The sequence below is a fragment of the Panthera pardus genome, unplaced genomic scaffold (assembly GCF_024362965.1).
Source record: "Panthera pardus isolate Hobbes unplaced genomic scaffold, ASM2436296v1 HiC_scaffold_16, whole genome shotgun sequence".
Taxonomy (NCBI): domain Eukaryota; kingdom Metazoa; phylum Chordata; class Mammalia; order Carnivora; family Felidae; genus Panthera; species Panthera pardus.
The window spans coordinates 103,822,471-103,847,782 of record NW_026526721.1 but is presented as its reverse complement, the minus strand read 5'-3'; the positions used below and the strand labels follow the sequence as shown (position 1 = coordinate 103,847,782).

The following is a 25,312-nucleotide window of genomic DNA, read 5'->3' as shown; positions in this document are numbered from 1 at the left end:
TGATGTCCCCCTCCCTAGAAGCAACCATTTTCAACTCCTTTAGCTGGCTCTTTTGCTATTTATGGCTACATCACTAAATAACATGTTTATTATTTCTTGATTTTTTTGGCATTATTTATTGCCTTGGCACTATGAAAAATGTAGATTCCCCCCCTTTTTATTACCCTTCCATTTATCCCTCTCCAACATGTGCATCCCATTTCCTCCAAAACAAGCCCACAATCCCTTATCCCCAATTCTAGATCCAAAACATTGTTTCATAATTCACCCAACCTGAACTCATTTGACAGCAGAACTGATGAGAAACTACTTCTAATTTTATTCCTATTGCTTAATGTAAATATTCATGTTACACTGCAGAAATATCAATATGGTTGAGTAGGGAGTGATAGCTAAGACCCTTCTGGGGATGTTTTGTAATAAACTATGTGCTGTATTACAAAAAAATTTGAATAGCCATTGTATTTCCTAAACAAATTTAAATTCTGAAACATGTTTGGCCCAAGGGTTTTGGATATGGGATTATGGACCTGAATAATTATAATTTTAGATAAATATTCAGTGTTTACATTATTATGACTATGTAAATAAATTCAGAGGTAAACCATGTTATGTATGATTGATGATACTATTAATGTCAAAACCATGCAGAATTACTTTTATAGATTAGCACATTTTAAATTAAGTTAGAGAAGGATAACATAAACTCATAGAATAGGAATTTTATTTGATGGTTTTCCTATATGTTATTTAGCAGAAATTTAAATTGATCATCACTTCCTTGAAGTGTTTGCTCAAATTATACGTTTTCAGTGACACCTTCCCATTACACACTATTTTAAATCACATCCCCCCAGCAGCTTTCTATCTGCTTTGTGCTTTGTCTGTTGGTATCTGACATGCCATATTTTTTTAGTTATTTGTTTATGGTCTGTCTCCTTCCCACTAAAATGTCAGCTTCACAAGAGGACAAAAATATCTGTTTTCCTCACTACTATGTCTCTGTCACCTGGAACAGTGCCCAGGCCACAGTAGGTGACGTATTGAATAAATGAATTTTGGTGTTTGAAGTGTAGGTATTCATCAAGAATGAGAAAAAACAATTTTTTTAAGTTATTTATTTATTTATTTATTTATTTATTTATTTATTTATTTTTAAGTGATTTCTATACCCAACATGGGGCTTGTACTCACTACCCCAAGATCAAAAGCCATATCTTCTTTGACTGAGCCAACCAGGTGTCCCAATAATGAGAAAAAAGATTTTATTCTGGGCAAACAAATGCCACAAAAAGGAATTTTATTGACTTTAATTATAATGTTTTTATTCTGACTGCTTTTGTCACTATTTTGACTGAGTAATGTTACTAGACTTATACAACAGAATTTTAGTTTCATTGCAAATACTGTTTACTATTTCTGTTAAGTCAGAGACAAATTCATTATACTCCTGAATTCATTAGTATAATGCTTTTTCAGGTTATCTTTTGTGACACAGCCATTCAGAACACATAGCAGGTAGAAAAAGATTATACTTTGTGCATTTTGTTGTGCATATTTTGTTTGCATTGACCTTAAAAACACAGAAAATGAAGAGAAAATAATATGTTAATGGTACCTATTGAAAAGCAGGGGGGGGTGTGATACTGGAAAATTGGCAGATTTTACTATTATGGGTATATAAAAATTCTAATTTAATCTAGCACATTATAAATGTTACTTAATCTCAGTGAGATGACATTCTAACATTTCATGCTAGACATGTGGAGTTTCCTGACTTGCAAACTCTAGTTAAGTGTGCAACGTCTGTCCAGGTCATGATCTCTGGTTTGTTAGTTCGAGTTCCACATCGGGCTCTGTGCTGACAGCTCAGAGCCTGGAGCCTGCTTCAGATTCTGTGTCTCCCTCTCTCTCTGCCCCTCCCCCACTCGTGCTCGCTCTCTCTCTTTTCTCTCTCAAAAATAAACATTAAAAAGAAAAGTATGTTACTTTACAGTAGAAGATTATTAGAAGACCATTTTAGATCATCTAGAACATCTAGAAACATCTGAAAAGTTGTATTACTCTAAAATGTTTGGAAACGGTCTATTGTAGAAATCACTACATTTAAAAAATTATGCACAGTGCATAGTAAGCATATGATGGCCAGACAGTGATGTCCAACAGCTCAAACCAAGTTGTACGGACAGAGAAGTTTTAGAGTAAAGCAAGCAGAATGAGAAAATGACTTTGTTACAGGCAAAGAAGGTGAAAATCTCATAAATTTTTTAGACCAAAGGTCATTTACCACTAAGCAGGAGATACTGTGGGCAAGGAGAAGGTAAAGATGGGTCTTTTATTTTTTTATTTTTTTAATGTTTATTTTTGAGAGAGACAGAGCGTGAGCAGGGAAGGGACAGAGAGAGAAGGAGACACAGAATCCGAAGCAGACTCCAGCCCCTGAGTTGTCAGCACAATGCCTGACACAGGGCTTGAACCCACGAACCTGGAGATCATGACTTGGGCCGAAGTTGGACACTTAACCGACTGAGCCACCCAGGTGCCCCAAGACAGGTCTTTTTAAAAGAGTTGCTTTCATCACCTTGTCTTTGGCTTCTGCAGATGGTCTTTACAGAAACTCGACAAGTGATTCTGCCACAATTCTATCTACAGATCAACAAATCTGCAGAACAAATAGAAATATGTATATTTTTATTATGGATATTACCTTTTTATGCTGTATACCTTGTAAATTCTGATTTTTTTCAGTGTAAGAATTTACAAGGAAAATATGATTGAGGTATTTATCTAAACAGAATTTATGTAGCATACATTTTCAGAAATGAATATATTTTCTATATGTACAAAATGGCAGATATTTGAAGATATACTCATGGTAACTGTTTGCTATGGTAAACCATTTTCTAAAATATGCTTGCTTTAAAACTTGCTTACTTTTTGTTACAATTTATGTTCCATAGTACATACCATACTCTCTGTACCAAAGCATTTTTGGAGGGATCATAATGCCCTCAAAATACCATTCATCTGTAACAGGGCCAGACCCCAGGTATTCTGCATAAACAATCTTCTTTAATGTTTATGAAATATACAAAATATTTATACATACATAAAAAACACTAAGTTAGATCAAGCCACCCAAAATGTATGAAATTATTAGTTTAAACCAAACAAGAAACTTCTACAATAGATATTCTTTGAAGCATAAGACCAAAGAACATATAACTGAAAGTTATATTGTGATTTAATAAAAGAGTATCTCTGGTCTTTGTCCCCCCACTTCTGGCACAAAACTTCCAAAGCCCTTGGAATTTCCTGAGAGATGGAAGTGTGTTATGCTAATAAAGTGACTCTAGAAGCCTCTAGATAGCTCCAGGGTGGGTGCTGGTCACCAGAAAAACCAACCAGGTGATTAGAGGACTAGATCTTCCAGCCACCTGGCCTCCAGGGAGAGGATGAAGCCTGGATATTAATCACAAGACCAGTGATTTTATTAAGCATGCCTGTGTAATGAATCCCTATTTAAACAAACAAACCAACCCTGGGACATTGACACTGGGAGAATCCTCCCGGTTGGTGAACACATTGATATGCTGGAAGAATGATGTGACCAGATTCCATGAGGAGAGGGCAGAGAAATGCAAGAGTTAATGGGATTAAGGTGCCAATCTGGACAAAAACTGATATATTGGAACAAGCTTTATGTGAAGTGGTTATGACTCTTACCTGAATGAATTATGGGAATGGATATTGTGTGTGGGGAAAATTACCTAGCATTATAAAACAGAAGGCATGTACATCCTTCCTTCAAGCCATATTCATTAAACATGTAAAATGGGAATGAATAAGATTGCCCAGGCCCATGTAATATAGAACAGAAGCTAGGGTGCTGTTAGGGACAAATCCTCCACATAATAGCCACATGTGGAGTGTAAACTATGCCTTATCACAAAAGCCCGTAAGCACCTCCCAGACATGACTACTGGGATTTTGGACTAGAGAATTTCCATTTGGAGGAGCAATTACTAGCTTGCTATGAGACACTAATTGAAACTGCCTCTGAATGAAGAACATAAAATAATCTTGAAACCTGAAATATCCAGGATGTCTTGGGTGATATCAGACAAACACTCTAATGAGGAAGGCAGTGCCCAGAAGAGTTCTATAACAAAATGGAAATGGTTTGTGCAGGAACACACCAGCAGGGGAATGCACGGAGTTACACAGCATATTCCTGAGCAGGTGGACTCTTTTCCCCAGGAATGACTCTGGAACCATGTGAAGAGCTGCAGGATTCGATCATCACTTGGACGGTGCCCTGTGAACAGCTCTCAACTGACTAACAAATAGCCGCTCGGCTGATAGACGGCAGTTTCGTCATGAACACACAACATGCTGTTTGGAAGGCCACCACTCTGACTAAAAACGGTAAAACAAATGGGGTTGGTGAGCTGCACTGCATGCTGTTTACCCTTATGGTCAGGCAAAAGGGCAATGGAAGATTAGCCTATAAAGGGGGGTGCCCTTACTGGGCATGGCCCCATGGAAATCACTATGGGAATCTGAAGGGTGCATTAAAGTGGGCCATGTCAGTGCCCATCAGAAGAACCCTCTTCCAGCATCAGAAGATGATTAGAATCAATGAGCAGATACCCTGGTGTGCTCACTTGAGGTAGCCACTTGGGTTAATGAAGGGAGTGGACTGAAACAATGCAGGGATGGGCCAAATCTAGACATATTCCTTTTGTACCCTCTGAGGCACAAAATGACAACAAGAACTGTTTTGTCTGCCAACAAGAGAGATTTAGAGGCTGCAGATGGCTATGGGGAAGATTCCTGGGGTGGGAGGGAATCCTTGTACATAGATGGCAAGTCAGATTGATGTCTGTAGCCCTGAAGGGCTACAAGTGGGTCCTGACAGAAATAGACACTGACTCTGGGTTGTGCTTTGCTGACCCAGTGGTAGATGTAAATGTTCAGAGTACTATAAAAGAAGTGGAGCAGAAGATATTGCACAGATTTGGACCACTGAATCACATTTCTTCAGACTAAGGAACACACTTTACAGTCCATCATATCCAACAATAGGCAGAGAGATATAGTAGTCTGCCTTTATCCGCAGGGGTATGTTCTGAGACCCTCAATGCATACCTGAAAGTGTGGTAAGTACCAAACCCTAAATATACTATGTTCTTTCCTATACCTACATCCCTATGATAAAGTTTAATTTATAAATTAAGCACAGTAAGAGATTAACAATAACTACTAAGGAAATAGAATTATAAGAATACACTATAATAAAAGTTATGTGAGTGTGGTCTCTCTCTCTCTCAAACATCTTATTGTGCTGTACTCACCCTTCTTCTTGTGATAATGTGAGATGATAAAATGCCTCCATGATGAGATAAAGTGAGGTGAATGACATAGGCATTGTGACATTAGTGTTAGGCTACTATTGACCTGACAGTAGGTCAGAAGGAGGAATACCTGCTTCTGGACCATAGTTGACCATGGTTAGCTAACACTGGAAATCAATACTGCAGATAAGGGAGGACGACGGTATCTTCCTCAGAGTAATACTTTGGTAAAGTATTAGAACAGGCAATCGAAACACTGGTTGTCCAAATGGGGAAGGGGGGGATAGGGGATGGATGCTGGTATGACAACTATACTTTTTTTTCCTTTCCCATTATCACACTTAACTTTCTTTTTCCTACCTCATACAGTGGTCCCTGGGCCAAGGCTGCAACTATATTTCTGGAAGCAGGAATAATTCCTCAGCAACAAATTGTTTAAAAATATTTATATCAGAATTCCCAAGGGCCTGATGGGTGAGCTGTGCTTTCACTCTATCTGGCAACATTGGGGCTAACGAATCCAGTTATATTGCCTATTGGTAGAAATAGCCCACTAGTCCTGTACCTGTATAACCCTACCCTATGTGAATGGGAGTAGACTTCGGGGGAGGCCTTTGCTAGACTTGTATTGTTGTCTGCAAGCTAGACCAGCAAAGTGGCTGAACCTAAGGTCCCTTCCAAAGGTGAAAGGTTTGGGTATAAATGGAGAGGAGGAATAGTGGCTAAGAATAAAGGTATGAATAAATGTGTCGTGCAGTGTGAATAAAATGTGTTTCTAATATTAATGCTTGGAAAGAAGCTCAGAGCAAGAGATATTGTCTCTTAACTCAATTATAACAAATGCCTGAAAATGTGAAGCTGAGACCACTCCTGCTTTTGGAACTTGACAAGACCACATGGAATGAAGCCTGTAAACATAAGTGCCCTCACTCTGAGAGACATTATGGTCATTGTATATGATGATTATTGGACTAATTATTAGAAACTGCATGGGATTCTAGTAATGTGCCAGAATCTTTTGGCTCTTATTTTTCAGTTTATGTCTATCATAATGTGATATGATATAACCCACTTGGATTGTTGGGAAGATAATACTGATACAGATAACCATACTGGGAACTTGATCAATAGCTCCCTATCCTTACCCCACATTGATTCCTTTAAATATTGCTGCATTTTTTATGCTCAGTTAGGTATGTACCTTTGCCATAGAAGATCCTATGGTCAAAGAGCAGGGGATGGTCTGAATATACCTGGTCTGAGGTGGGGTGTGTAGGGGGTGGGTGGTACAGAGCTTTCAAAATCTTTGGAATTTCCTGAGTGATAGGAGCACCTTTTTTATGCTAATTAGGTGACTACTCTGTGTGTGTGTGTGTGTGTGTGTGTGTGTGTGTGTGTGTCTGTGTCTGTGTTATGGAAGCTAGATAGCTTCAGGATGAGGACTGGTCAGCAGAAAAACCACATGGTTAGAGTGCTAAAACTTTCAACCACCTGACCTCCAGGGAGAGGAAGATTTCAATCACATGGGCAGTGATTTAATTAATTGCATGTATGTAATAAAACCCTGATGAGAAATTCAGAACAGCAAGTCCTACAAAAGCTTCCTGATTGGTGAGCACATCAATGTTCTGGGAGAATGACGGTCCTAGATTCTCTTCTCTCTACAAAGAGTAGGCATAATGAAAAACTCTATGCCCCAACCCCGTCCCCCACCCCTCCCAGACCTCACTTTTCTCCTAGACTTTATGCATCTCTTCTGCTTGGCTGCTCCTGAGTTATATCTTTTATAATAAAACTATAATTAAAAGTAAAGCATTTCAGTGAGTCATTCGAAGTACCAAACCCAAAGGGGGCATGGTAGAAACCCCCAAATTTGCTGCCAAGTCAGAAGTGTGGGTATCCTGGGGTCCCCGCATGTGGCTGACAATTGAAATAAGAACAGTCTAATTGGGAATGCTGTCCTTTAACTTGTGGGACCTGACACTAACTCTGGGTAGTATCAGAATTGAATTGTAGAACAAACACCTTGTTAGTATCCGAATTGTTAGAATGCAGACATTTTTCATATTTTTTAACTATTAAAACTGTAGTAAAATAAATATGATATAAAATTTACCCTTTTAATCATTTTTCTTTTTAAACTGTTTATTGAAATATAACATTATATAGAAAACATTAATAAATAAGTACAACTTATAAGTAAACTGCTCAATCATATTTCACAAACTAAACTCACTCTTGTACCCAGCATCTGAAGAAGCAGAATATTTCAACATTCCAGAAAAGAAAAGAAATATGTTGAAAAGACAAGAACATTTTCATAAAATAAATATACATTAATTAAAATGAAAATGAGAGAGGTAATCATTTTCCAGTGAATATGCATATACCCACTCTATAATATGCCTCTCCAAAATTTACATTATGGAGGACTTTCTAAGGAGTATTTGGGTTAATGTTCAAAAGCTTCTGTGGCAATATTTTAGGACATACTGAAAGTAGTCAAACAGGTTTATCATTTAAGGAGATTTTCACAAATTCAGACTCCAGGACCCTAGTGCGTGAACATTCTCAAGTCAGGAGAGTAATGAGAAAAATATTTCTTGTCCATTCTAGATATATTTCTAAAATTATGGTGCAGATATATATATAACTTACCATTTTAACCATTTTTAACTGTACCATTTGGTGGCATTAAGTATATTCACAATGCTGTGCGATAATCGCCACTGTCCATTTCCAGAACTCATTCATCCCAAACAGGAATTCTGTACTCATTAAACAAGAATGCCCCATATCCACCTCCCTCCAATCCCTGGCAACCACTATTCTCCTTTCTGTCTCAACGAACTTCCCTATTTTAGGTACCTCATATAAGTGGGATCATTCAGTAGTCTGGGTTATTTCAGTTAGCATTATTTTCAAGGTTCATCCGTGTTGTAGCATGCATCAAAATTCCCTTCCTTTTAAAGGCTGAATAATATTCCACTGTATGTATATACCATATTTTGTTTATCCGTTCATCTGTTGATAGGCATCTTTTTTTTGTCCTTTTTGCTACTGTTAATAATCCTATGAATACTGATGTACAAATGTATGTACTGTTATACATTTTCATAAATCCATCCTCATGTATTTTTGTTGTATAAGTAAACTTTTGGAACATCTTATGATTTAGTGGTGAAATAAAAATTAATGCTATCATACATTTTAAAGGGTCCAATGGTTTATTATGAGCATTAATATTTGTTCATGCTGATGATTCAGGGATAAAATAATGGACAAAAAACTGGAATGTAAGCAATACTACATAGGTGTATCATAAGTATATGAGAATATTTTGCTAATTATTGGACTAAACTATATAAAAGATGAAACTGCATCAATTATTTTGTGCTTAGTCTTTCTGAATGTATTTTTAGTGGTAAATACACAGCAAGTACTTATACTTAAAGATTCTGCCTTTTTCTTTAGCAATAAAAATACAATTATCCTTGGTTAATCAGAATGTTTCAAAAGGTAAAATTTCTTAATGGTAAGCAAGGAATTTAGTGCTTTAGACCTATATGCTTGCTGGACTGGCTGCTTGATGATTGCTCTCGTTCTTTGGTAATTTCCATCTCAATTTTGGCTTTGATTTTCTCCCAATCTATTTGGAGCTGCAAAAGAAGAAAAGAAGAAAAATACTGATATAGTATAACACAGTTTTGCTTAATCCAAGGTAACCAAGAGTAAACAAAAAATAGAATGATGGCTTCTAAATCACTAGAGAAAAAAGAGAGCATGAAAGACAAGTTAAGGGGCACCTGGATGGCTCAGTTGGTTAAGCATCCGACTTCGGTGCAGGTCGTGATTTCCAGGTTCGTGGGTTCGAGCCCCGCATCGGGCTCTGTGCTGACAGCTCAGAGCCTGGAGCCTGCTTCAGATTCTGTGTCTCCCTCCCTCTCTCTCCCCTTCTCCCACTCACTCTCTGTCTCTCTCTGTCTTTCAAAAATAAACAAATGTTAAAAAAAAAAAGAAATAATGCTTAAATAAAAAATACCTTTAAGAATAAGACCAAACAGAACAATTACCACAATTAAAAGGAAAGATTCTCATCATGATTCAAAACACCAAAATCTAGTTGTAGCTGTTGATAAAACTACATCTAAATAGTCTCATGGAGCCTTCAGATTCTGCATAGGTGCCTCAGGGACAGGGGGAGAAGGTGGACTGTTCTCCTCCAAACAAGAGGAAAAATGGACAGGGCCCTAGCCATGAGGCCATGTTTCAAATGGGTTAGCATTTTACCTTTTTTTTTTTTCACTGAGGTTTCCATTAGAGCCTAGGTATGAGTAAGAATAGGGGAGCATTTGCTTCTCCTGAGCATACTCTGAAAAAGGGACTCCTTTACAACAACTATTAAAGTAATACAGACATGGTGATGGTTTAGACAACAACAAAAAGATATTAAAGAAAGTGCAGTGCATAATCAAGGCTGGGGGACATGTAAAAACAATCACTGAAAAGTGGTACCATTTTTATGTTTCCCTTTTTTTAAATCTCTATGCCCAACGTGGGGCTCAGACTCAAAACTGGGAGATCAAGTCACATGCCCCACTGACATGGGGCCATTTTTCCAGCCATGCCTTCTACCCTGCCTTTCCCCTAAGCTGATTATACTTGCTGTTAGCTATGGACTCTGCCCTGACATCTGTGAACAATTTCTTTAGGAAAAAGCATTCTATTGTTTAGAAAAATTTGGAGATGACTACTTTAGGAATGTGTGTTGTCCCAGGCAAGGTACAGAAAAATTGGGTCCTAGATTAACCTAATTCCGATTTACAATGAAATAAGCCCCAACCCCTGAGACTGAGCCAAAAGCGAATAAGTTTTCATCTTCATATAGGGGAGTTGAGTGAAATAAGTAGCATTAAACCAGACTTAGGTACTACTTGCTGCCTGAGCAGATTTATTTTAAGTAACTGGGAGATAAGTTTAACCTTATCAGGGCTTTGTGCCTCTTTTATGCTAGAAGTTGATAAAGTATTGGTTCTTTTTTATTTCAATATCTTTCATCTAAATTTCTACATGGCAATTTGTGGATATTTTTGCCACTTTGAAAAAGAGACAATTCCATATACTAGTCTATAATATATAAAATGGATGAATTAAAAGAATCCCTCTCACTCATAGAAGATGAATGTCTGTGGTAAGATGCAAGTGACCGCTCACTGAAAGGCAGAGCAAATGTTAAGACTATTTGAAAGACCCATTTTTCAATCAGGCCAGAACTTGATATTTTTAAATGGCAAAACACTCTATGTCTAACAAAACATTTGCAAAGAGAAAGACAAAACTTGATAAATGCCTTGGCCTTCTTCCAGCCTTAAATTGACTTACATATGTTTTTCAGATCAATCACAATAAAACCATATATTGACCGTACACTGAGCAACTGTTGCTCTGTTGTACCAGAAGTCCATCAAGTAAATTGATGCCATCTATACTATCACTTGTTAGAGTACAAATGAGGGAGCCAGTTGACAGTTATCCTATTGAAAATGAATGCTTCACTTTCACTTTGGCATTTATCCAGTTTTAGAACAGTGTTCTACTGCTAATTTAGTTCTTGGACTAGAATACTTTTACTAGTGGGTTTTAGATAAGGATGTACTCATCATGACAGCTTTCAAGTAACTGATCTCTACACCAAGACACATCTTTTCCTATTATAGGGTGTGTTAGTACTATTTGGTACTTCTTATTCTAGTCCCTGGTAAATTCTTCTTATTCACATAGAAGTAATTTCAAAAATCATACCAAATGGCTTTCCAGAGAATACAGTGGCCACCAGACATGAATTTGCTTAATCTCCTTCTTCACACAAATTTACCTACATTTGTATTCATCTCTCTTTCCCTTCTGTCTCAGGCCAACCTCTTCACATACATCCCTGATCCCATCTTCTTCCACTCCCCTGGGACATCTGCCTTCAGTTATATTACTCACATTTTCAATTTCCTTGCTACACTGGCTGCTGCTCATCATCCTTCCCCCTCAATTCTGTCTCCCTGCAAACTACCACCCTCGTTCTTCTTCTCATTCCTGACTCTCATTTTGTCCTCAGAACACTATAATGTGACTGTGCTCCTACCACACTTCATGAACTTTTCACTAAAGCCACCATCAAGTGTTTTCATTCCTCATCCTACATATGATTCGATTACTCATTCAATACATATTTAGTGCTTACTATACACCAAGGATTGTTCTAGGTGCAAGGCTTCAGCAGTGAATTAATTGATAAAAATCACAGTCTTCACAGAAAGATAAGCAAAGACAAATAACAGTGGAAGATCTAAAAATATATAAAATGTGAGAAGTGGTAAGAGTTTTGGAAACAGGGAAAGGAAATACTGAGTGCCAGGGGTAGAGTTGGGGGAAGGGGGTGTTGCATTCTTCTTTAATTTTTTTAATGTTCATTTATTTTTGAAAGAGACGGAGACAGAGCATGAGCAGGGGAGGGGCAGAGAGAGAGAGAGGGAGACACAGAATTGGAAGCAGGCTCCAGGCTCTGAGCTGTCAGCACACAGCCCGACGCAGGGCTCAAACTCATGAACCATGAGATCGTGACCTGAGCTGAAGTCAGATGCTCAACCAACTGAGCCACCCAGGTGCCTCTTTAAAAGCCTGACGTGGGGCTTGAACTCACAAACCGCGAGATCATGACCTGAGCTGAAGTTGGGGGCTTAACTGACTGAGCCACTCAGGTGCCCCTAAAAATATATAAGATGTGAGAAGTGGTAAGAGTTTTGGAAACAGGGAAAGGAAATACTGAGTGCCAGGAGTGGAGGTGGGGGAAGGGGGGGTTGTATTTTAAACAGAGTGGTAGGAAAAGACGTCCCTGAGAATTTGACGTGAAGACCTAAAGGAGATTAGTGAGTCCATGGGACTATCTGGGGAAGAGCACACTGAAAAAAGGAAGAAAAAGGTCCTGATGTAGAAGCATTCCCTAGATCTTGTTGACCAAAACTCTCTGAAAAATCTCTGACTATATAATACCATTTTCTTCTGGTTTGTGCTCTCCTTTCTCAATGTTCTCAGTCTTTTTTTCCTCCTGTTTCTTTTCCCTAGACAACCTCTTTTTTTAAGTAATTTATACTTTGTTTTACTTAATTTTTAAAAAATTTATTTGAGAGAGAGAGCATGTGTGCATGTGAGTGGGGGAGAAGGGTAGAGGGTGAGGGACAGAGAGAGAGAGAGAGAATTTCAAGCAGCCTCCACTCTGAGTATGGAGGGGAGTTTGATCTCATGATCCTGGGATCATGACCTGAGCCAAAATCAAGAGTGGGACGCTCAACCAACTAAGCCACCCAGGTACCCCTCCCTAGGTAACCTCTTAGCTGTTAGTATTTGTATTCATCAGGATTCCAACCACAACTTTTTTATACTTTCCTAGGAGATGACATCAACTTTCATACTTTCAACTATGCCTACATGGTCATGACCATAAATTTATTTATCATGCCCTGATTCCTCTTTGTCAGTATCCTTCAATGTTCACAATTATATTTCCAATTGCCTATTAGATATCTCCATCTGGATACCCCACAGGGACTTCAAACAAAAAAAAATGTATATTTTCATGTATTCAAACTCAAAAGGTCTAAAACTTGTATATTCTCATGTTCCTTATCTAGATTAATGGCATCCCTCTCCATCTACCAGTCAACCACACCAGAAATGTTGAAGTTGTTCTCAAATGTCTTGCCTAACCAACCTAACTACCACCCCAACCATCTCCTGGTGAAACTATTATAGTAATCTCCTAACTGGTCTCCTAGTCACCACCCTTACCTCTGATCCATCTTCTACACCAAAAGGTATCTTTCAAATCATTCTCTTGATTGCAAACCTCCAAGCCTTCCCATTGCCTGCATTATGAAGTCTATTCTCTTAACATGGTATTAAGACCCTCCAATGTCTGGTCCCAACCAATATTCCAACTACTCAGTACCCAGGATCCAGAGCAGTTACTAGGGACTCCTTCCCATTCTTTCAAGACCTCACACATTTGGTCTTATTGTCATATATATCCTTTAACACTGACAAAATCCTACTCAAGATAATTTTGTGGAAAACTCTTCAGTTTCCATTTATTTTGAGGAATCAGGATTTTAAAAGGGAAAAGCAATCATGTTACTTCCTTTTAATGACTTCACATATGTCTTAGGATAGAGTCCAAAATCCTTAATTTGCCCTATGAAACCCTCAAGTTAATCTCCCTTTTGTTCTTTACTGTTTCCCATTTAAGAGCTTTTTCTCTGCCTGGAACATGCCCATCCCCACTTCCTCTCCCACCTCAAATCCAGTCAGCTTCTACTATTTATTCTTTAGAGTTCAGCTCAAATATTGTTTGCCTTGCTTAGAAAGTCTTTGCTAATCCCCACCACTCTAGATCAGGTTCCCTACACATCAAGTTTTTTTTTTTAATGTTTATTTATTATTTTTGAGAGAGAGAACGTGAGCGGGGAGTGAGCAGAGAGAGGGGGGAACAAAGGATCTGAAGCAGACTTCACACTGACAACAGACAGCTTGATGTGGGGCTTGAACTTCTGAACTGCAAGATCATGACCCGAGCCGAAGTCAGATGTTTGACCAACTGAGGCACCCCACCCATCAAGTTTTATAGCATCTTTAAGCCAATGATCACAATTGAAATTAACAACTGTATAATTAACTATAGCTTCCATTGAATATAAGCTTCATAAAGCTGGGGTCAGTGTCTGCCATATTTACTTTTCTATTTGAAATAGAAGGGGAGTACATTGTCTGCAGAAAGTACTCAATAAATATTGAATGAATAAGTAACTACCTACCAGATGAACTATCACCTACCAATATATATGTAGATACATAATAGATATAGATATAGATGTAGATACCTATATATGTAGATACATATATAGATATATATGTAGATATATATGTAGAGACATATAGATATGTAGAGACATATAGATAGATACATAGATATATATGTAGATACATATATACATATATAGATACATACATAGATATAGATATAGATATAGATATAGATATAGATATAGATATAGATATAGATATAGATAGATACATATATAGATATATAATCATAAGATTACAAGGCCTTAAAACCTGCAAAAGAGCTTAGGTAGTAGCTATGCCTAACGTGGTTTGTCTGAACTAGAGTGCTGGCTCTTCTGGATCTTCTTCAAAATTCTATACTTTCTGAAAGTCTGTTCTCAAGTTGTTGGTTTGCTTATATTTCCACTGTTTTCTTTCTCCTAGAATAATGTTTTAAACATTTCTTGGTTCTTCTACTTTTCTTCTTGTACACAATATATTTGGTAGATTGTATATTCCTCAAGTGAATTTTATTGGCCGACATACAAATTATTTTACAAATATTTACTGTTGTAGACCAGGTACAATGACTCTAGTTGGGGTCTTAGAAGACAGTCCACCTTGTATAAATCCCAGGTTTCCATATTTTAAACTAGAAATGCCCAAATAACATTTCAGGGCTCATGAATACAAACATATATGAAACTTTTGACTTCGTATAAGCTTCCACATTATGTACTATGAACCCACCAGAATTCACTAGATATCTAGAATAAATTTCTTAGTTTTTAAAAATGCTCTCTTAACACTTAGCAAATAAAATGTTTATATAATCAAAATTTTGGCTAAGGTAGATAAATAGTGGGAAATTTTTGAGTAAAAAATAATTTTCATCTTAAAATACTGCTTTATAATTTCTAGTTAGCTTCCAAATTACATTTATGAGGAAAAAAAAGGATACTAGAATGTAGGACCATAGGGAGTCAAAGTAACCTATATAGTTTCAGGATTAAAAAAATCTCTGAAAATTTCTGCCACTCTTGTGATTGAAGTATTACATTTTGGTTAACAGCTGAATACATAGATAATAAGAAAGAAGATAAAAATGTTAAATTTTTGCTATCTAAAATACAATTTTAATTATAATGATGTAATAATTATAATATAAATTACAATAATTATAAGTTTGTGGGGAAGAGTTATATTTTCTATGTCCTCCAAAGCACCTAATGTGAAAATACTGAAAAATATATTGATGGCAAGGATGATGAAGAGGAAGCAGAGTAGTATGTATCTGCTTAAAATTATGCCATAAAGTAAATTTAACATGGGTGCTCAGTTTTAACATATCATCATATTTTCAAAATCATGACAAAAAGATCAGGTGATGGGTGATTCTCTAGGCTGCTTAGCACTGTAGTGGTGATGGCTGCTGTCCTACTCTGTGGATTAGAGTGTAGTCCTCAGAGGTCCCAGGGACCCTGAATTTGTCCCAGTAGTAGAGCAAGCTCTCATAGCCCAAACTCCTAGAGGATTCATTTTTAATAGTGAAGCTTCAAATGAAACAAATAGTCTGTGGAGCATCTGTAAAGTACACCTCTTCCTACCAAGAAACAGACAACTTGTGTCTGTCCTGGATCCAGATGCTGAAGTTACATTGCAGAACTCCAAGAATGGTTTCAAAGGCTTTATACCTTGAGAGCTATTCTGAAGTCCAAAAATGCAGATCATGACACTCAGTATTCTAAATATGGTGTGAGGCAATAGAAAATATATAAATTGGTCGCTGCTCCCAGTTTCTGGCAAAGAACTCCTAGAACTCTTGTAGTTTCCTAAGTGATAACAGCACTAGGAACATCTTTTGTTCTAATATTTGGTCTTTGACGTCAGTTCCTGACACGGGGTTTTCTGAGTGATAGAAGCATCTTTTGTTTTAAAGACACAACTCTGGGAGAGTCCTTGGATGGCTTCCCGATGAGGGCTGATCACCAGAAAGACCAAGTCATGATTAGAAGCTAGGAATTTTCAGTCCTGCTCCCATTCCCTTGGGAAGGAAGAAAGGTTGAAAATGGAGTTAATGGCTGATCATGCCTATGTGATGAAGCCTCGATAAAATACCAAAGTACAGGGTTCAGAGAACTCCTGGGCTGGTGAACACATCCACACTGGGAGGGTAACACACCCCAACTCTGAAGAGACAGGAGCTCCTGAGGGTAGGACCTTCCCTGACCTTGCCCTAAGTATCTTTTCATCTGGCTATTCATCTGTACCCTTTATCATATCCCTTAATAAACTGGTAAACATTAGTAAATGTTTCCTTAGTTCTGCGAGCCACTCTAGCAAACTAATCAAACCAGAAAGGGGGAATGGGAGCCTCTGACTTATAGCAAGTCAGTCAGAAGTACAGGTAACAACCTGGATTTGTGACTTGCATCTGAAACCTAAGGCAGGGGTTACTGGGACTGCAGATCTATAGCTGGTCAGTCAGAAGCACAGGTGATAATCTGAGCTTGTAACTGGCATCTGATGGGGAGTGAGGGCAATCTTGTGGGAATGAGCCCTTTACCTGTGGAATCTGATACTATCTCCAGTTAGGCAGTATCAGAGCTGAGTTAAATTGTAGGACACACAGCTGGTGTTGGAGACTGCTTGTTGGCATGAGGGGAAACCTCCACATGTTAGGTGACCAGAAGTGAAGTGTTCTGTGTGAATAGTAAAGAAGACTTACAGGTGAAAGACTCATAGCAGGGAAGAACTGTGTTTTTCCCTACATAAGAGGAGAAAGACTGAGTTTATCAAGTCATATGATAAATGTATAATGTTGGCTTTAGTAGAAATTGTAGGAACCTTCTTCCTACCTTCTTTCCTCTTCCTAAGGTTCCTCTAATTTACTCTGCCCTTTAGGACAGGTCAGAACATTCCATTTTATTCCATCTCCAAGGAGCAGCACTCCCACATAGTCTACAAGCTCCACAAAAACAGAAGCCATATCTGACTCAGCATCCAGCATAATACCTGGCCCAGAGTGAGCACTCATAAACATTTTTTTAATAAAATGAATAAAAGGCTGAGAAAATCAACTGGTTCACAGAGGTGGGAGGAAGGTTGCCCCTGTCTTGGGATTGTAAGTCTCTTGGGTCTGCATGGCTAGAAGTGAACTCTCTTTCTGTAGCCTGAGCCTAGATGGATCTAAGCAGGTAGCTACAATAGTCCTGCTTTAGGCACTTGGGCAAAATGCACATGGGCTGATACATACTGGAATGACTTTCTTCTAATTATAGTGATGAAACCTGAGATTCTGGTAGGGATCTGAGAGGCAATGGTTTAGCCTTCTTTGGTTCTAGACAGTGAAGTCTACCTGGGCTAGGCTCCACTCTGGGTGCAAACTAGCTCCCTAGAATTTTGCAAAGTGAAAAAGTATCCATTTTCTGGCCAATGCCCTCTGTGCTTATATATTTCCCCTGGAGCAGAAGGGACAGCTGGTGGAAGACAAAATTTAGGAGTTAGAAACCTTTATCCCAGCCATTTATATTGCTTATCTAAAAATATCAATTAGCACCCAACCTTAATACAAATTAAATACGAAAACAGATTTGAGTTCATCAAAACATGGCTTTAAGATTCCAGAAAAAAATCAGTAATATAATTATATAGTCAAAATAAGACTATAATATCATAAGGCAAAAAGTGATTTTGAGATTATGGTATGAATTATTCCAATTTTGTCTTATTAAGATGAATATTATGTATACTTACAAAGCATATACATTATCGTAAAATACTGTATAATACTTACACCTTCTGCATACTGCAAATACCGTTTATTAGTTTCCTGTTTACCAAATGTCTCCAAAAACTTTTGCCGGTAAGCAAGAACTGTATCAACGTGTGTTTTATATTTTACAGCCAATTCAAGTGCCCTATAATGAGAAACAAAACAGATAATCAGCATTGCTTGGATTAGAGTTTTGGGGTAACAGAGTGAGACAAATGGTCTATGTTGTTCCCTTTCCACTCATCCTTCAATATGGAACACCATTCCCTACCTCATCCATCTTGCAAATTCCAACTTATACTTCAAGGTCCAGATCAAACATCATCTCTTCTCCCTGACCAGCCCTCCTTGTAGAAATAAAAGACCATTATCTTATCTGTGCTCCATGACATTTTATGCATACTATTATGACAGCACTGCTTACAGATATTATAATTATTTACGAGTCTGTTTCTTCCATAACCTGTACATTAACTGAAGGGAGATCTAGGTTTCATTTCTCTTTGGTGAGTATACCATAGTCTATGTATGGTAAATGTTCATTGAAAAATTAATTGAAATCACAATAAAATTCAAGTGAATGAACTCCCCCCCCCCAATGTACGTGGTTCCACTATCTTGACAATTTTTTTAAGTCTATAATTTATTCTGCTCCAGAATTTATTTATCTACAGTCTAGAATGTATTCTGGTCAATATTCAATTAAATGCTGATATCCTTTATGATAACACAGCAAATTTAAAATATTATAAAACCAAAATTTGTGGATAATACAAATCTGACAAAATCTTTTGCCATTTGATTCTTAGAATAAGTTAATACCCATTTAAATTTTATAATCCAATTAATATCTTTCAATGTAACTTAAGTTATTTTCAAGGTAATATTTTATTTAAATAGCAGGCAAGAACTAAATAATTGCTAAAATCAGTGGTACAATACCAAAGACATAAAAATCTATGTATTGATAATTTCGAGGGAAATGAAAAGATTAATCCTCAGTTCTTGGCCTATTTGTGTATGTAGGTTTTGGAAAGTATCTCAGCCCATGATCCTGTGCATAACTCGTATGAGTTGAGTCAGGAAAAATCCAGTATAGTATAGCTCTCCTACACTGTTCACTATAATCTTGTTTTAAAGTATGGGAAATGGCCATCATAATAGCTAAAGCATATCCTTTTTCAAGTTCCCTTGCTTTCTCATATGATATATGACTTCTGAATAGGTCAATCATGATTTATGTATCAGAGCCAACTATTGTAAATCCGTTGTTTAGACAATACTGACTACTGACTAGATTTTTGCAACATGTGACCCTTCAGTAGGAAAATGTTTCATTTTTAGCATGCTTTGGTTTGACCTAAATAGTCACTTTAAAAAGTATTTTAGGGGTGCCTGGGTGGCTCAGTTGGTTAAACGCCCGATTTCTGCTCAGGTCAGGGTTCTGCTGACAGCTCAGAGCCTGGAGCCCACTTTGAATTCAGTGTCTCCCTTTCTCTCTGCTCCTCCCCTGCTCATGCTCTGTCGCTCTCTCCTTCAAAAATAAACACTAAAAAAAACTGTTTTAAGTATCTTAGATATGCTGTGTATATTAATTGACAGTTGATAGAAAACCGAGAGAAATATTAAGACAATATGAAAAGTTATGAATTTAAGTCAGGTGTAATACAAATGATAATGCCAAAATTCAGCACAATGATTTCTTATAAAAGTATATGTACATATTGCTAAATCCATGGATCAGTATTTGCTACCCATTACAATCTCCTCACAAAGTTCCCTCATTCCTCTGTGACTTTAAGTCTTTCAGAGAAAAAGAGGGACACAGAGAAGAATGTAGAAGTACTGCAATTTAGAGAAACAAGTGAAATGCAAGAAGGCAAAAACCAATTTATAGAGTATCAAAAGAGGAGAAATAGAAGTAAAGATGCTTTAATCCTTCTTTTTTTAATTTTTAAAATGTTTTTATTTATTTTTGAGAGAGAGAGAGAGAGAGAGAGAGAGAGAGACAGAGTGCGAGTAGGGGAGGCGCAGAGAGAGAGGGAGACACAGAATCTGAAGCAGGCTCCAGGCTCCGAGGTGTCAGCACAGAGCCCAATGCGGGGCTCGAACTCACCAGCCGTAAGATCATGACCTGAGCCGAAGTCAGATGCTCAATGGTCTGAGCCACCCAGGCGCCCCATGATGCTTTAATCCTTCTAATCCTCTCTCATGTCACCCTCCATATATCCCTAAGGCTCTGACTCCAGTGTGGATGTGTGAGTGGAGACTCTGGTGAACCAGTCCTCTGGCACCTGAAAAATGCCATTTCCCATTCCTTTTTTATGACTGAACATGACTGGGGAAGGAATTTTTGATTGTACAAAACCAGAAGTATTCCAAGTGGGGAATACGTAACCATTTTTTGGTTGGGACTTTTCAAAAAGAAAATTACCTCCAAAGAGATCATTGTCATGGAACATTAGTACATTTAATTATGTATGAAGGATAAAATATAATGTCTAATACCACATTTAGATACTAGATGTTAAGTATTATCTATATTATAGTCATTATCATTATATAAAATATGTATTAATTATCTGATTGAAGAGCAATAGCTAAAGGCAAACATTCAAATTATATGTGCTATTTTAAATGTTCTCTAAAAGCATACACTGGGTAAGAAATGTTTCTTTATCACACAGAGAAGAAAATTCACTCCAAATTATATAAGGGTTATGGGAACAGCATGTCTTTAGCTTTAAAATGGTTATTTGGCAACCAAACAAATGTGACATTAGATTATGGGGCTGGAATAAATCCATGTATCCTCTCTGATTTTAAATAGAAGGAAGTTATATAAAAAGATTTTGTAACTTCAAAATATGATCTTTTACATAACTTTAATGAGGCAAAATCACTTTATATAACTGGTAGAAACAGAGAAATTGTTTTTTATTAATACATAAAGTTTCTAGTGTCTATCTCTCTTAACTTCCATTTTTGAGAACAGATTACTACCAAATGTCCAAAGTGAACATCAAGTAGATGACCTGCTTACCTACAACTCTTCAAGGGCTGCAACTTATTAGGTTGCAGGTAATTTTCAAATTCAAATATGAATAACAGAAGCACAAATCAGCAAGACTGCTTCTCAAATGGAATAAACATATTAACAAAATGAAATGTGCTCCCTTCTAAAGGTTTTAAACAAATATAGAAATTCAGGGCTCTTAAAAGAAATCTAATATATTTGTCATCCAATGCTTAAATTCTATCCTTCCAGTATTTTAATTAATTAATGGATCTGGGCAATGATTATTAATGGCTGCTAACATCACAAAAAGAAAGACAACCAGTCATTGTGAAAATATATTCAACACTACCTCTGTGATACGAGGTGTTCCCAAAAGGGGAAAAAAAATATTAAACCTAAATCTAATCAAGTTTCTAGATTCAACACCAATTTATGGTTAATTCAAGCGGCAAAGGAACGTGTCAAATGACACCACAGAGATGCAATCAGCAAAATCCAGATTATAGGAAACTCTAAAGCCCCAGTTTCTGTAGTGGGAAAATTATAAGAAAACATAAGAAATAGGAAAACCTATAGATTAAAAGAAAAGAACATATCTAGGAGTCATAATGTATGGACATTTTTTGGATCTTGAATCAAACAAACAAACAAACCACAAAACAAAATAAAACATTTATGAGATGATCAGAGAAATAAGAACACTGAAAGGAATTATTGTTAATTCTTTAAAGTGTGACTGTGATATTGGTTAGATTTTTAAAAACCTTGAGATACATACTGAAATGCTTATAAATAAAGTGATATGATGACTGGGATCTGCTTATTAAAAAATGGTAGGGTAGGGGTAGATAGATAAAAGTGATGAAAGACATGTCAAACCTGAAAAAGTCAGCATGCCAATTTTATAACATAGTAACTTCAGGTGTGTATAAGCACTGCAGCCTCTTCCCTGAGAGATGAATACCTGAGACAGTGAGGGGAGATACCTGATATGCCACAGCAAAGAGCAGTGTGCCACTCACTCTCAGAAAGCAATGTGTCAAAGCCTCATGTAGAGGAGAAGGCTACTACTGAGCACTCCTCATTTCAAATCTGATGGACTTTCTTCCTTAGCAACACAAATTTCTCATGGCTCTTCTCTCTGCCTGTCTGACTGCTTTATTCAAATCTTTCAACAGATTTCTTTTCTTTCACCCAACCCATAAATGTAGTTGATATCTTCTCACTCCACACATTTTCTGAGCAATTGTGTCCATTCTTTTCTTTCAACTGCCCTCCACTTGGCTAATGGCTGCTAAATCTACATCTCCAATTCAAATCTTGCTCATGAGCTCCGGGTTCATTAATCAACTATTATCACATATCTCTTCACAAAATTTCAAATCCAACATGCCTAACACTGAACTCACTATATTGCCTTCCAAACCTGCCAATATTACTACCATCATCTATTGGTAGTAATTCAATCTGAGTTATTGAATAACTCATTCAATCTGAGTTATTGAAATCAGAAAATTGGAAGACATCCTAGATTCTCTTTTCTTCTTCACACCTCAACTTCTAATCAATCACAAGTTTAGCAAAGGCATAAATCTTCAATGGCAAACTACTCACAAATATAAATGTGAATAAATTCTTCTGTGATGTTAGGAAACTATTAAGTACAGTGGAAAACGTAATTTACCAAGTGGTAGATAGAAGAAACCATTAAGATCAATTGGGTTTTAGAATTGGTGAAGAACATTTTTATTACCTTTCCCAGTTATAGAGATTAATATTGATCTGGATCGCTTGATAAATAAGGCCAGCCTGAAGAAGTACCATTTCAGCCTCCTGTATGTTCCCACTAAACATTAGTATGTGAGCCATTTTTGATTCTTTAGATGGAAGATCTTTTATAGAATTGATGTACTGAACCTTATCAATCTAAAAAAAGAAAAAATATATGAAGTAGAGTAACAGAAAGGGAAGAAAAACTGCAAACATATAGGTAAGTAAACATTATTTACTTCACCAATTGCTGCATAGGCTATTTCTGCGGTAGTCATATCTCTATTAGCAACTGCCATAGCAGCTAGGCAAGCCCACATGGTTTGCTCCTAAAGTGAAATAGGAGAACAATTATTTCAACTAGAAGCAGAACTGCCTTAAAATAAACAGTGACTTAAAATATATAAAAGTTAACATTTTAATGAAAAAATTAAAAATTGTTGAGCATGGCACTGAAAAAACTAATAATTTAATAAATTAATCATGTGGAAATTTCACGTGGTACTTTGTTGAAATATATTAATAACACATAGAGAAATTCTTTTGAATACAAATTATTACAAAATTTCATTTCTAATTATCAAAGATTTATTTTTGAACTTATGATACACTTTTAAGATAATTCAAGGTTATAAACCCTCCAGTATTTCTGATGAGGTCAAAGAATGTAACTTACAAGGAGCCAGAGAAATAGTGAGGTTCTCAGACAATGCTATTACAGCAGATTTCTATCAATGACTCATTGTAAGGGAAAGCATCTAAAGGTCATTTTAAAAGTATTATTTTAAGCAATGCTAACCCATGTAAAATTAAAAAGTTCTGGGGTCAGGGGCGCCTGAGTGGCTCAGCTGGTTGAGCATCCAACTTCAGCTCAGGTCATGATTTTGCAGTTTGTGAGTTCAGGTCCCGCCTTGGGGTCTGTGCTGACAGCTCGGAGCCTGGAACCTGCTTCGGATTCTGTGTGTCATTTTCTCTCTGACCCTCCCCCTTGTGCTCTGTCTCTCTCTGTCTCTCAAAAATAAATAAAAATGTAAAAAAAAAAAAATTAAAAAAAAAAGTTCTGTGGTCAAATATGTTTGGAAAATACTGGATTCAACAAAGTGGATTCAACCAAGTGGGAAATGCTGGTCTAAAGTAGAGGTTCTAGGGGCACCTGGGTGGCTCAGTCAGTTGGGGTGAGCATACGACTTCGGCTCAGGTCATGATCTCGCAGTTCATGAGTTCAAGCCCCGCGTCGGGCTCTGTGCTGACAGCTCAGAGCCTGGAGCCTGTTTCAGATTCTGTGTCTCCCTCTCTCTGCCCCTTCCCCACTCATGCTTTGTCTATCTCTCAAAAATGAACAAACTTTAAAAAAAAATTAAAGTAGAGTTTCTTAACCTTAGGTGTACAAATCATCTGAGGAATTTTAAAAATATGCCCAGGGTTCATTCCAGATCTAATAAATTAGAAGCTCTCTTGGGATAAAACTTGGGAATCTGACTTTTTTTAAAAAAAGTTCCAGAGAAGATGTCTATATGTGCCAGTATAGAGAAACTACTCATTTAAATTATAGCTTCTTTAAGAGTAAATCACACAACAATATCTACCCCCCTGTGTTGCTCATGTCTTCACTTATTAAAAAAAAAAAAAAGAAAAAAAAAGACATGATCTCATTTGCAATTTTCCAGCCCTTAGCTGTTACCATTTCTTTTTTTTTAATGGTTATTTATTTATTTTGAGAAAGAGAGAGAGAGAGATTGCGAGTGAGTGGGGAGGAGCAGAGAGAAAGGGAGAGAGAAAGAATCCCAGGCAGGTTCCCCACTGTCAGTGCAGATCCCAATGTGGGGCTCAAACTCATGAACCATGAAATCATGACCTGAGCTAAAGTCGGATGCTTAACCTGCTGAGCCACCCAGGTGCCCAGCTGTTACCATTTCTTATCCTGCACAAAGATATGTGTAAATACACAATATATACACAAATATGGATCTAAAATAAAATAAAGTACCTTAACAAAACGACAAAGTCTTACACCATCTTCCCATTTTGAACTGCTTACATATTCATGGAGAATACCAGGATATGGTGATATGCTGATGTGAATCAGTGAGCCATCAGCTCTTCTTATAGTTACCTGATTTCCAACAAAACTCACAATATGGGGATTTTTACTAAATTCACTGTTGGGAAAAAGCAAAGTATAATTTATATTCTGAGCAAAATCTTTCATATACTAATTAGGGGAGTTTACACTTGACACAGATATAAAGTCTCCAAATCTCTAAAATTCACTCCCAAAAAAGTTAACTTCAGGGAGAATGTATATATTTAAATAAACATTTGAATCTAACTTGCTCCAGTTGGAGCAAAATATAAAAGTTTAATGCGGCAAAAATTATTATTTGGGAGCTATGCCTAAAAGCATTTGAAATAAAATTTTTTCTCTAAGCCTTAAGGTAAATTATACAAATGATTAAAAAACAGCTTCAGTTTTTGAAAGTATAAATGAATAGAAAATTAAGCTGATTCTAAGATTATTTT

At 36.9% G+C, this 25,312-nt stretch overlaps 2 protein-coding genes across 22 annotated transcripts in view; one reads left to right on the top strand and one right to left on the bottom strand.

Annotated features, from left to right (window-relative positions):
• Positions 1 to 25,312, top strand: part of CUNH3orf80 (chromosome unknown C3orf80 homolog) — a 72,862-nt gene that overhangs the window by 28,661 nt on the left and 18,889 nt on the right. For 5 of the 19 annotated variants that reach the window (XR_008422528.1, XR_002077594.2, XR_002077595.2 and 2 more), the window contains one exon: positions 17,133 to 17,253. The exons of 1 other annotated variant lie outside the window; for it this stretch is intronic. Coding sequence is in view for 1 of the 18 variants with exons in the window: in XM_019440456.2 (XP_019296001.1) it covers positions 17,133 to 17,223 (91 nt within the window). In the remaining 17 variants the exon portion in view is untranslated. Of the gene's footprint in view, positions 1 to 4,260; positions 4,429 to 4,966; positions 5,163 to 5,726; positions 8,566 to 13,039; positions 13,223 to 17,132; positions 17,254 to 18,134; positions 18,379 to 25,312 lie in introns of those variants that run through there. 13 more of the 19 variants (XR_008422530.1, XR_002077602.2, XR_008422529.1 and 10 more) reach the window with 10 other exon arrangements.
• Positions 8,562 to 25,312, bottom strand: part of IFT80 (intraflagellar transport 80) — a 139,900-nt gene continuing 123,149 nt past the window's right edge. For all 3 annotated transcript variants that reach the window (XM_053903670.1, XM_053903671.1, XM_019440444.2), the window contains 5 exons: positions 24,780 to 24,951; positions 23,032 to 23,121; positions 22,776 to 22,948; positions 18,025 to 18,148; positions 8,562 to 9,016 (listed from right to left, as the gene is read on the bottom strand). In XM_053903670.1, coding sequence (XP_053759645.1) covers positions 8,906 to 9,016; positions 18,025 to 18,148; positions 22,776 to 22,948; positions 23,032 to 23,121; positions 24,780 to 24,951 — 670 coding nt within the window. In that variant the 3' untranslated portion in view covers positions 8,562 to 8,905. The remainder of the gene's footprint in view (positions 9,017 to 18,024; positions 18,149 to 22,775; positions 22,949 to 23,031; positions 23,122 to 24,779; positions 24,952 to 25,312) is intronic.